We start from the raw sequence: 13,577 nt of genomic DNA on the forward strand, positions 1-13,577 counted from the left end.
ACAAGCAAAGGTATAAGGTGGGCTTAAGGTAGAAGTTCCATTTATTGAAGAATGTCCTTTACCACTTTACCACAGTTGCAACTTTGGTCATAAGGCAAGTACCTATCAATCTATTTCTGTATTCAAATTTATGTATAATGAGAGGTAGAGGTTAAAATTTATTTCTTACATGAGTATCAGTATCACTCATCTCATTCATCTTTTCTCTACTGCAACGGCAATTTCACTTATAAATCACATGGACTTAATTAAAAGTCCTTCTAAATGCTTTCTGTCAACCTGACTACCTTGTCAGCTATTAATATAATTAGACCAGCTTTCTTTCGATTGTTATTTATCTGGCATATTTTGTCCACTCTTTTAATTCAATCATTCATGAATTCTTATCATTAAGACATTATCTCTTGTTAGTAGAATATGGTTGGATTACTTTTATTTTTTTTTGAGTCTAACAATTTTTCTTTTAGTTTAAATGTTTAATCCAGTTATATTTTCTGTAATTACTTTGTATTTATTTTTTCTTGCTTGGTCTGTTTCATTTTCTCTCCTTTTTTGTATTTTCGTTATTCTATATTCTCCCATTATCTTTTTATATATTATTCTATTTTTTGTAACTGCCTAGAGATTACAGCACATATCCTTGTAGTCATATATAAATTTTTCTACTGCCCTAACACTTTTAACTCCATAACCCCAGCTGTCACTGCATTTTTATTTCTATAAAACCCCAGAAGGCATTATTAACATTTTATAGTCAATATTTAGATTTACTTATTTAAGCATTTTTTAAAGTGTATTTATTTTGAAAGAGCAAGAAAATGCACAGGCATGCAAGTGGGAGAGGGGCGGAGAGAGGAGAGAGAGAGAATCCTAAACAGGCTCTGAGTTGCCATCTAACAGCCCCACACGGGGCCTCAATTCATGAACCATGAGATCACAACCTGGGCCAGAAATGAAGAGTTGGAAGTTTAACTAACTGAGCTACCCAAGCATCACTATTTAAGCTTTTCTGTTGCTCTTGATTTCTGTATCTCCAAGTTGATATTTAGAATCATTTCCATTCTGCTGAATAACATCCTTTAAAACCGCCTAAAGTACTAGCATGCCAATGATAAATTCTCTCAGATTTGATTGGCCTAAAAATGTCTTTACTCCATCTTTTTTTTTCCCTGAAGATATTTTCATTGGCAATATAATTCTAGGTTAGCAGTTATTTCCTTTAACACTTTGGTGTCAGCATTCCATTGTCTTTCAGCTTCAACTTTTCTCCCATGAGAAACAACAGTCACCCTTATTTTTTGTTACTCTGAAGTTAAATGTGTCTTACTCTCTGGCTGCTTTCAATATTATTTTTTGCTATAGCAGCATGACTGACAATGAATATATGGAGTAGTTTTCTTTGTATATGACCAGACTGGGCACCACAGGATTTGATTCTGTAGCTTTCTGCTTTGTCATTTTTGAAAGACTGGAAACCATTATACCTTCAAGTAAGGTTTCTAGTCCCTTCTCTCTCCTCCCCATCTGGATCTTCAATTACATGTACATTAAACCTTTTCATTCTATTCTACACGACTCGTAAGATCCTTTCTACATTTTCTTTTTTCCCACTATAAGCTTCAATTTAGAAAATTTTCTTTTGAAAATACACACATATATATTAACATACACCCACACACATACGTCATATATAGTTGACCTTGAACAACATCTCTGAACTGTGCAGGCCTACCTATAAAAGATTTTTTTTTAAATACAGTATAGCACTATAAATGTATTTCCTCTTCCTTCTGATTTTAACATTTTTCTCTAGCTTACTTTATTGTAAGAATACAGCACATAATATATATAATGTACAAAATATGTATTAATAGACTGTTTATGTTATCACTAAAACTTCTGGTGAACAATATATTAGTTAAGTTTCTGGTGAGTCAAAACTTGTATGGGAATATTTGTGCAGTGTGCCAGCACACCAACCCCTGCATTGTTCAAGGGGGCAACTGTATATTTTATATTTATGCAAATTCATTTAGACTTACACTCACTTATACTTACATTTACACTGATATGGTTTTTAGTTATGCTGAAATTATCAATCACATCTTTTATTATTTTGAACATGTATTAGGCATAGATACTTTATAGCTTGTGTCTGATGTTTCAAATACCTAGAACACCTGTGGACCAGGTTTATTTTCTGTTTCTAGTCATATGTAGTATCTCCAAGTATGTGTGGTTAGTTCTCTATCAGTAAGAGAAAAAATATTTACATGAAAACATACAAAGGTGATTTAAAACTCTAGGTGATGTCTTCTTTTCTAGAGAATGAAGGTTTACTTGGCTTCAGGCAGTGAGGATAAGCTGGAGTAAAAGCCCAGAGCACCTTCTCTTCCAACCAGACTGAGAGAACCAGCACTGGGCTTCAGTGCTTTGGAGAGCTGGTTCTACTTCATTTCACACTTCCTGTTAAAGGACGTCTTTTTGGAACCCAATTCACAGTTCAAGAGTCTACTGAAGTATCTCCTTTTCTGTGGACCCTAACTCCAATTTTTGTCTTCTCAAACCCAAAAAATAGATTGAAAGTTCTTTTCATAGTCTCGGCTAGCACTTTCAGAAATGGCAAATGCCTCCAAAGGAAACATGGGCTCAAATGCCAGACTCACTTTCCTGGGCTCCCCTCCTCTCCTAGATCTTGACCCTATAATTTCTTGTACCTTTCAGAGCTCGCCTATGTCTAGCATATATATGTATATATTTCACATAATGTTACCAGTTGTTCTCACTCAGATTCTTCTCTGCCTGTCTATATGATCACTTATCAGTCTTCCTTAAGAGTTATAGTTCATCTAACAGCTTGCTGAATGTACATATTCTAAGACTCTAAGCTAAACTCTTCCTACTTTGATTTTAAGCAACCTTCTTGAACAACTTTACCTGGATCCATAAATTTAACAGCTAACTTCCAAGATAGCACCTTATAAACAAATGCTTAATACAAATTCGCAGCAAAGATTCATCCCATATTTCCTATATACATATCAAATCCCTTATTTGAACTGAAAAGCTGAACTCATGTGTATTATATCCTAGGAACTGTCTTTATTCTATAAATCATATCTCATTTCCCCAGCCTCACAATCCTTAGGATCTAATTAATCAAACAAGATGTACTAATATAAACCTAAGTCACCTTCCTTATGGTAGAGCCTAAATATATCTCAACATCTTTAGCAGATAATGTAGCTGATTCACTCAAATCTATCCTACCTACATATGATCATACCAATCTAGTAAGTAGACGGCATTCTTTTTACACTGGTCTGGAATTGAACATGTACCCCAAATTGGTCCAAGAAACTGCAAATGACTTACATTCCACAGTTGTGGAGAGATTTCCTCTTTCCTATTAAATGGACAAGATATCAAGTTGCCCTCATTGTCACAGTCAGCATTCTTGTGATCTCAAGGGAAACTAACATGAAGACAAAGTAGACACTAAAGACGGCAAATGGAAAGAGACATAATCCAGGTCCATTATGAAATTATTCAGTGGAGGGTCATAAGACTCCTACTTCTAGACTTCCAATTATATGAGACTGTTTCCCTATTGTTTCAATTTGAGTAAGGATTTTCATTCTTTCCTCTGAAAACATTCCAATTTCCTTTTTATCCATCCATCACCACATCCATTCAAATAACACTAGGATAGTTTCAGAAAAACATATCTGAAAATGTCCTATCAGTTTTTAAAAGCCTTCCAATTACACAGTAATTATTGTATGGAGTATTCCTTATTCATTACATACTTTGCAAGAAACTACAGAACCAATTTCAAGTAAGATACAGACACACACACACACACACACACTACACCTTTGTTGCATAGGGTTTAGTGGTTTAGTCAAATGTGGGAAAAAGAATATACAAAAAATATCTATTGTATATGTAACATACAATTATGAGAAATATCTACTTTTATTTTTTTTAACATTTATTTATTTTTGAGAGTGAGAGAGAGAGGCAGAAAGACAGAAACACAGAATCCGAAGCAGGCTCCAGGCTCTGAGCTGTCAGCACAGAGCCTGATGTGGAGCTCAAACCCACAAACTGTGAGATCATGACCTGAACTGAAGTCTGATGCTTAACCAACTGAGCCACCCAGGCACCCCAGAAATATCTACTTTTAGACAGAGTAATAAAGACTAATGTCAAGGAGGTGACATTAAAACGGCCATTTTAAGCTGGAATCTGAAAAAATGAGAATTACGTATGAAAAGAGTCTGAGGGAAGTGTAAGATAAAGATGGGATTCCAGGGAAAAGGTAGTATACCATGTAACTGGGAGGGCAGAAAACTGATAACTATGAACATTATACAGTGGGGGTCCCTACTACAAACAGTTAACAAGCAAAGAGAAAAACTCAACGGAGAGCCGGATCACTCAAAATTTGGAAGGCTAAACTAATGCTAATATAGTCAAGACAGTTTTTCCCAAATGCAACAGGAAGTGCTCAAATATATTAAGTTCATGTGCCATGCATCATAATGACCAACACATATTTATATGAAATGAGCATATACCCTTTATTTCCATAATATAAATTCTGAAACCCTTATCACTACTTTAAATCCTTTTTGGTGCAAGGCAACATATAAACAGATAGTTAAATACAACTCCTGGCCATAGCATTGAAAGGCCTTTTATGAGTTACATCTTCAGATTTGAATCCCATGGAGAGCTTTAAATATACTACTACCTGAGGGGCACCTGGGTGGCTCTAGTCAGCTGAGCGACTATCTTTGGCTCAGGTCATAATCTTGCTGTTCGTGAGTTTGAACTCCACATAGGGCTCGCTGCTGTCAGCCTGTCACTGCAGATCCCGCTTCTGATCCTCTATCTCCCCCTCTCTCTGCCCCTCCTGTGCCTGTGCTCTCCCAATAAATAAATATTTAAAAAATATATTACTATGTGATTCTACCCTATAAAAATTCTGGAAAGGATCCTTAGTATCAGCATATTTTTAAAAGATACCCAGGTAATTCTAATATGCCACCAAGATGGAAAACAACTGTACCAAGCCACATTTCTAGCTTAGTTTCTCACAGTTCTTCCTAAGTTACCTACAGCCATTTCCTGAATATGCTTTCCCTCATTCTTTTCATAGTCTCTTTCTGTGGTCTGGAATCACCTTCTCTTTTCTAGTCAACACATTATGCTCATTTCTAAGTCTATGAATAATTACAGTCTCCTCATTATCATGCACATTAACTATTCAACTAGAATTGTTAGACTATCACTTGAAATCGAAAAAAAAATCTTCCTAGTGATTAGCAGAAGCAAGTTGCCTCATGCATGCATACTGATTGGTTTTATGTTATTGCATATTTAACATTTATTAAAAGTCTGTTTCATGTGTGGGTTAAGTATAATAAAGAATATTTGCTACTTCTTAAGAGGTCAAGATTATTTTTAGGTTCAAAAAGGAGTGATACATTACAGATACCAAAATATTCTTTGTAGAATATTAGAGATAAGTACTATTTCCTTTTTGGTAAGCACACTAAATATATAATACAATGGAGTCCAACCACAGCTCTCAACTCGGGAGTCCATACTGCAGACTGCATCACAGATAAAAAGGCATTTGAGTTCAGGGCCTCCAATAATAACTACCGTTAAATGAGTCAAACATACAGATCTTGTTTTTAATTCCACACGAAACTGTATTACAACAAAATTCCAGAGCACATACTAATTTAAAAGCATATTTTGAATACCGATTTCCAAATCACTCTGTAATATGAAAAATACTATCTGTAGCCAGCATATCAACTGGAAAATTGGCACCTTTTTATCACATTTCAATTTCATTAAGTTATTCCTCCACATTCCTTTTACTGGCTCATAGAAAGAAGAGACCACCCTAGCAAACAACACCTCAAGACTTTCATTTCAAGCAGTATGTTGACTTACGTACCAAGGCCAATTCTGCCAGCTTAGAATTCAATGTATGGCAAAAATACCAAGAATGATGAGGAAAAAAATGAACAAAACATGTTCTACCACTATGTCCTCCATAAAAGAAATTCTTTAAAATATATATACATAGGGGCGCGTGGGTGCCTCAGTCGGTTAAGTGTCTGACTTCAGCTCAGGTCATAATCTCATGGTTTGTGGGTTCGAGCCCCAAGTTGGGCCCTTTACTAACAGCTCAGAGCCTAGAGCCTGCTTCGGATTCTGTGTACACTCCCTCTCTCTCTGTCCCCCTCCCCTGCTCATGCTCTGTCTCCCTCTCTCTCAAAAATAAACATACATTTAGGAAAACATATAAAATACACACACACAGGCAGAAAATATGAAATGCAAACAAATGAAAGTACAAAGAAAACAGCAATGAATATAAACAAATCCAAACACTGACTGAGAATCAACAGAATGCAGAAGCAACAGAATGACAGTGGTTAAGTCACGACCCTTTATATGCAGGACTGTCCAAAGAATCAAGAATAAAACCAAAATCTAACTCTGACAGTCCTTATTAACTTTAGTTCAGTGACTCAGCAAATGAATTAATTAATGATACTACTGGACATTCGTGTGGGAACCAGCAGCAGTCACGCAAAGATTTTTTTGTCACGCAACCTTCTGCAATAGAAAACCGTACTTAGTCAAGTACAACTGTTTCAAAGAGACAGGGTAAAATTCACAATTCAATTTACTAGGGTTGGAAGTCCCAGAAATCAGTGCTCGCTTTGGCAGCACACATTCTAAAATTGGAACGATGCAGACAAGATTAGCACGGCCCCTGCACAAGGATGACACGCAAATTCGTGAGCATTCCACTGTTCCATATTTAAAAGAAAAAAAGAAAGGGGCGCCTGGGTGGCTTAGTCGGTTAAACGTCCGACTTTCGCTTAGGTCATGATCTCGCGGTTCGTGGGTTTGAGCCCCGCGTCGGGCTGTGTGCTGACTGCCAGCTCAGAGCCTGGAGCCTGTTTCAGTCTGTGACTCCCTCTCTCTCTGACCCTCCCCTGCTCACACTGTCTCTGTCTCCTAGAAATAAATTAAAAAAAAACATTAAAAAAAAAAAAAAAGAAAAAAAGAAAGTCCCAGATATCAGCCAACTAGACCCTCAAAATCTGTAGTCTCTTGTAATAGCAGTGAATTCCTAGCAACAGTAACTTGCCTCCCTTAATGTCAGATACAGAGACAAAAAAAGTCAAGAGGAACATCTACCAGCACAACTCTCCCTTCCCATTTTGCTAATTAGGAAACAATACTGCCAATATTAACATATTGGTGCTTACTTTCTGCCTGGAGGTGTGTGCCATCTGTTCCGTTCTGCTTATGAACTGACTGAAAAATAAGACAAACCCAGTCTTACCACCTGCAGGTACAGAAACTCTAGAGAAAAATGCTTCTCAAGCAAGTTAAGCACAGCCTCACTGCTTCTACTAATGAAAGTATTCAATGGGTGGACGTTAACCCATTATGCCCTTCTTGTGGATGTGACTGAGGCTATGAGGGAAAACATGTACATAAAAGTAAACACTTATATGACTTATAACCCTAACAGAGCTTTCATTACATGCTCTCCTACACATTTATATGCCTTACTGCCTGGCACTCCAATATAAACATCAGTTGCTCCCTTCGCTTCATACATATTTCTACCAAGAACAACAAGTCATTGAAAATGAAGTGGGCTACTAAGAGGTATGTCCAAGAAATGTTTTACAAACAGTAGGAGGAAAAACTTTATGCTTCAAAACTGTTGATATTATTATTCTAATGAAGCACAATATGGCCAGCATTCAGGTATGAGAAAACAAGAGGGAGGAAACTGCTAAGCAGGTTTGACAAAATCTACATGTTGGCATGAGGCAGGAAATAGACAGTCAAGATTTAAACTCCATTCTTTTTTTAAAAAAATTTTAATGTCTGTTTATTTTTGAGAGAGACAGAGCACGAGCAGGGGAGGGGCAGAGAGAAAGGGAGATAGAGAGTCCGCGGCAGGCTCCAGGTTCTGAACTGTCAGCAGAGACTGATGCAGGGCTCCAACTCACCATTCAGATCATGACCTGAGCTGAAGTTGTACACTTAACCAACTGAGCCATCCAAGCACCCCTATAACAGTTGTTTTAATGTCCTTGCTACTTCCATCATTTCTTATCATTTCTGGGTCTCGTTCAATTGACTAATTCTAGTTACAGGTTGCTATTATCCTGCTTCTCTCCATGTCTAGTAATTTTTTATCAGATAATGGACACTATATATTTTATACTCTCAGGTGTTATACTCTCAAATGTATCAAATTCTATTCAGGAATTAGGTTTAATCTGCTCCCAAGGTAAATGCAAAGAAGACTTTTAGTCTAAGGTGATATAATCTTTTACGAACTCCATCCTACGCCTTATAAAGTCTTTCCCTTGGGGCTTGTGGGAGCATGAACAATTTATTAGTGAGTTCCCAAAACTACTTCACTAAATGCTTTCTAGCAGTTATTTCTCTAGCAATGGAAGTTTCCTTTCATGAGGATATAATTCACAGCAGTCAGCCAAAGCCTCATGGTAAGCTGTACTGGGATCTTGGAATGTTCTCTGGGCAGTCCCTCCATTCTAGTACTCTGCTCCACAAACTGCAGCTGCTTTGGGCTCCCTATACTCCTTTTTTCCTGTTTCCTCAGCTCTACAGGAAAACCAGACTGTTTGGCTTCCTCCTTCCTGCTGCCTATAAACTGCTTCTAGACAATAAGCTGGGGTAATGTTAGGGCTTGCCTTACTGGCTCAGTGAGAACTTCCTTCAGTGATAACAGTCCTAAGCTATCTATTGTCCAGTATCTGAAACTACTATTTCATCTGTTTTGTTCAGTTTTCTAGTTGTTTAACTCAGGAGGGCAAATTCAGTCCTTGTTACTTCATCAAGCCAGGTTTTTGAACAGGTAAGTGATCTAAAAATGCATCACCTTCCATTTCGTTAATGATATCACACCTGACTAATTTCAAGGAATATGGGATGCCATTACTAAACTTTAATAAAACCCCTACCTACCTGATGGAGGAGACTATAAAGGACACATCATAATGTAGGTAATGAAGCCAACAACATAGTTCTTACATTTGGTTCTACATATCTTTGTAGAAGCAGTCTTTCATGTAGGACAGGTATTATCACCAGGTACCAAAATAAACTGATCCAATATTCAGACCTAACAATAACCATATTACATCTGAGATTAATAAATACTTTTATTAAGTGTACACTGTTTTTGCGTAACAAATAAAAAATTCTGAAACCAAGAAAAAAAGAATCTAAAAGCTTTCCATGCTGAGCACAGATAATGAGAAAGAGATAAAACTATGAAAGTACATGGCATATTCAGGGACAAGAGTGTAGTTACTGTATTTAGTGAATGAAAGGGGTAGAAGATAATACCAAAATTGTAACTTGGGGGGTCAGTTCCCAATAACAAAAGCTGACTTGGATAAGGATCAATAGGAGCTCTTACTCATTGCTGATGGGAATGCAAAATGGTACAATTTGGAAGACAATTTGACAGTTTCTTATACATACTTTTGACATATGATCCAGCAATCATACTCCTTGGTTATTTATCCAAGTGAACTAAAAGCTAATGTCCACCAACCACATAAACTGTGTTATAAATAGACAATGGAATATTTATAAGCATTCAAGGGAAATGAGCTATTAAGTCATGAAGACCTGGAGAAAACTTAAACACATATTACAAAGTGAAAAACCTATATACTATGTGATTCCAACCATATGACATTCTGCAAAACTATGGAGACAATAAAAAGATTAGTGGTTGCCAGGGGCTGAGGGAAGGGAGGAATGAAATAACAGAGCAAAGAAGATTCTTAGAAAGTAAGACATATTCTGTAAGATAGTACACATTTAGCAAATTATCTATCTGTCCAAACTCATGAAAAACCAATACCCTACACAGCTGAAAATCTGAACATAACTTTTGATTCCCTAAAAACTTAACGGAAAGCCTACTGTTGAATAAAAGGCCTTACCAATAACATAAACAGTCAATTAACACATATTTTATACATTATGTATATTACATACTCTATTCTTATAGTAAGCTTAAGAAAAGGTTATTGATGAAATCATAAGAAAAATACATTTACAGTACAGTATCCTATTTACTGAAAAAAATTTCATGTACAAATGGACCTGTGAAACCCATGTTGCTCAAGGGTCAACTGTATATATAACCTAAAATACTTGATATAACCACTGCAGATCTTTCTGTATACAAAGAAAAGTAGTTATTTTCTCCAAATCAATAATAATAGAACAAAATGATGTTTTTAACAAAGTAGATATGGTACCTTGGAATACTTTCCAAGTTTATATGACAAATACAGACAGTGAAAATTAAATAATACATAACAAATCACTTCCATGTTAGAACTCTTTTTTTTTTTTAAAACATTTATTTATTTTTGAGAGACAGAGAGTGAGCAGGGGAGGGGCAGAGATAGCAGGGGACACAGAATCCAAAGCAGGCTGCAGGCTCTGAGCAAGCTGTCCACACAGAGCCCGAGGTGGGGCTCGAAGTCACAAACTGTGAGATCATGACCTGAGCCAAAGCCGGACGCTCAACAGACTGAGCCACGCAGGCGCCCCGCAACTCACTTTTACACCTAAGATTTTTTAAAAACTTATTTTAACTGGAACTCTAAAAAAATAAAGTGTAACTATTTAATGCTTAGTTTCGTTAGTTTTTGAAATAATAAATAATAATGATATATGATAATATAATGAAATACTATATCCTTACTGAAGTAATGGTTTAACTTTTTAATGAATGTAAATTGGTAACTTGAATAAAATCTTAACTTCCTTATCAATCTTGATAAACTACTTTCTCCCAGAAAACTCCAAATACTGATAAATACTGAACAGCTGTTAAAAATCAGTGTTAAGTCATTCAATGTGGAGAGAGATTATTTAGAATGACAAATGAAAGGAAGAATTATTTTTCTGAAACTGGAAGAATTAGCCTTACCTTTTTCTTCTGGCTTTATAGGAAAATACTTCTTCTCTGTAGCTATTAGCTCAGGCTTTGGAGCTAAGGGAAAAAAAACAAAAATTAATACTTTAAAAAATTAGTTTCAAAGCACAAACACCATTATAATACTAAGCTGGAAAGGTTAGCTTAAAAATAACATGAGAGGAAAACAAGACTTAACAGGGAAAACAATGTACCATAATCGCTAGGCTAAGTACCTGGTCCTGCACCTACCACTGTTACATGACTAAGTAGGAACTGTGGTGTCCACTCCCTCTTGGTCAAATGAAGGTGCTCATGCCCTCTACAACACCACTCTCCATTAGGACTTTTCCATGACGATGGAAATATTCTATTTTTGTGTTATCCAATATTGAGTACGGAGACTTAAAATATTACTACTATGACTGTGGAATTCAATCTTTTATTTTATTTAACTTTAATTAAATTTTGAAAGCCCCAATATGACTAATGAATAAAAAGCCTCGAACACCAACTTCCATAAAAATTGCTGTTATCTTATGCTTTCCTTGTTATGGGTTAAGTCAGCAAATACAAAGATGAAAACTTGGAGTGGGGAAGGAACTGTATTATTTTTTAAAAGAGCAAATCTTTCAAGAAAAATAATTGTATTTCACGTGTAAAAATCAAAAATTAAGGGCTAGGGGCGCCTGGGTGGTTCAGCTGGACTCTTCATTTGGGCTCAGATCATGATCTCCTGGTTGTGGGATGGAACTCTGCATCAGGCTCCATGCTGACAGATCAGAGCCTGGTTGAGATTCTCTCTCTCTCCGTCTCTCTGCCCCTTCCCCCACTGGAAGGGAGGGAGGGAGGGAGGGAGGAAAAAAAAACAAAAAAATAGAAAGGAAAAAAAAGGAAGAGGGGAGAAAAGAAAAAAAAAGAAGAGGAAAGGAAAGGAACAAAACGAAATGAAATGAAAAGAGAGAAGAAAAGAAATTACAGTCTGAAACTTACAGAAATAGACAAGGGCCAGATTATGAAACTGTAACTCTGGAAAACTCTTCTAAGTATACCATAATATATTCAACTGCTTAAAAAAATAAAAATAAACTCTTCTAGTTTGCTTAACCCTTAGCATACTCTCTGAAGAAATACAAATAATTAGTATTTATATGAGACATTAACAAATGAATTTAATGTGAAAAGGTAGAATAACTAATGGGCCAGGTCAATACATTAAGTATCCTATTCCTTTTCTTTTTTAATTTTTAAAATTATTTTTATTTTTGAGAGAGAGAGAGGCAGAGTACAAGTTGGGGAAGGGCAGAGAGAGAAGGTGACACAGAATCCAAAGCAGACTCCATGCCCTGGAGGTGTCAGCACAGAACCTGACATGGGGCTTGAACCTACAAACTGTGAGATCATGACCTGAGCTGAAGTCAGACGCTTAACCTACTGAGCCACAGAGGCGCCCCTTACATATTCTATTCTAAACGCATTTAAACTTGACCAAGTTTCCTAATTAGAAATGACGGACACCTGGGTGGCTCAGTCAAGTGTCCCTCTCATTTCTGCTCAGGTCATGATTTCACGGCTCATGGGTTCAAGCCCCATATCAGGCTCTCCACTGACAGTGTCTGAGCCTGCTTGAGATTCTCTCTCTCTCTCCCTGCCCCTCCCCTGCTTGCTCTCTTTCTCTATCTCAAAAATAAATAAATAAATTGTGTGGGGAAAAAAATGACAAGTCATAACTAAAGTATCCAAATTATTTTTATTATCCTATTTTATACAATCTATACTTTAAAAAATACTGATATTAATACAAGTGAACACTCAAGTTTTATATGTTTCCAGAATTTGTATATATTACATCATATTTGGCTTTTGCTAATATAAATAAATGGTTTACACTTAAATCCCAATTTTACCATTTTATAACTTGAAAATATGAAAAATGACAAACTGAATACTTTGTTTCTTACATACCTGGACCCTTAGCAGGAGGTGGTGGTTTCTTTGGTTTCTATTAAAATAACAACAGTGAAAATATGTGAACACTTATATTTTACATATTTATACTTAAAATAAACTCAGATCATTAATAATCTAAATTATATGAGTATCTGTCCTCATCTCATCCCTGACAAAAATTCTAAAATAGTAAGATCTTAACAACCAAAAGGTCACTGACAAAAAATTCATTCTATTAGAACAAATGCCTTCTTGATCAAAATTCAAATATGTCAAAACTTACCAGTGATTATGATAAATCTAAAAAATCTTAAATGATAATCAGGGGTGCTTGGATGGCTCAGTCGGCTAAGCCAACTTTGGCTCAGGCCATGATCTCATGGTTCATGAGTTCAAGCCCCACATCAGGCTTTCTCATGCACAGAGCCTGCTTTGGATGTTCTGTCTCTCTCTCTCTCTGCCCCTCCCCTGCTCTCTCTTGCAAAAATAATAAACATTAAAAAGTTTGTAATAATAATCAGAAATATTCACTACTATCTCCCCTACTTTAAGATTCCAAGACACACAAATTACTACTAATGCAGAAAAAGTCACA

At 36.2% G+C, this 13,577-nt stretch overlaps 1 protein-coding gene and 1 non-coding gene across 3 annotated transcripts in view; one reads left to right on the forward strand and one right to left on the reverse strand.

Moving 5' to 3' along the window:
* The window catches only part of CD2AP (CD2 associated protein), a 128,326-nt gene that overhangs the window by 26,446 nt on the left and 88,303 nt on the right, over positions 1-13,577 (reverse strand). For both annotated transcript variants that reach the window (XM_077764827.1, XM_077764826.1), the window contains exons 10-11: positions 12,998-13,034; positions 11,048-11,110 (exon numbers count right to left, since the gene is read on the reverse strand). In XM_077764827.1, the coding sequence (XP_077620953.1) occupies positions 11,048-11,110; positions 12,998-13,034 (100 nt within the window). The remainder of the gene's footprint in view (positions 1-11,047; positions 11,111-12,997; positions 13,035-13,577) is intronic.
* On the forward strand, positions 6,747-6,853 carry LOC144232230 (U6 spliceosomal RNA). The gene has a single exon (XR_013335342.1). It is a non-coding gene; the product is annotated as a U6 spliceosomal RNA (small nuclear RNA).

Source organism: Crocuta crocuta, unplaced genomic scaffold, assembly GCF_008692635.1.
Source record: "Crocuta crocuta isolate KB4526 unplaced genomic scaffold, BGI_CrCroc_1.0 scaffold44, whole genome shotgun sequence".
Classification (NCBI taxonomy): Eukaryota; Metazoa; Chordata; class Mammalia; order Carnivora; family Hyaenidae; genus Crocuta; species Crocuta crocuta.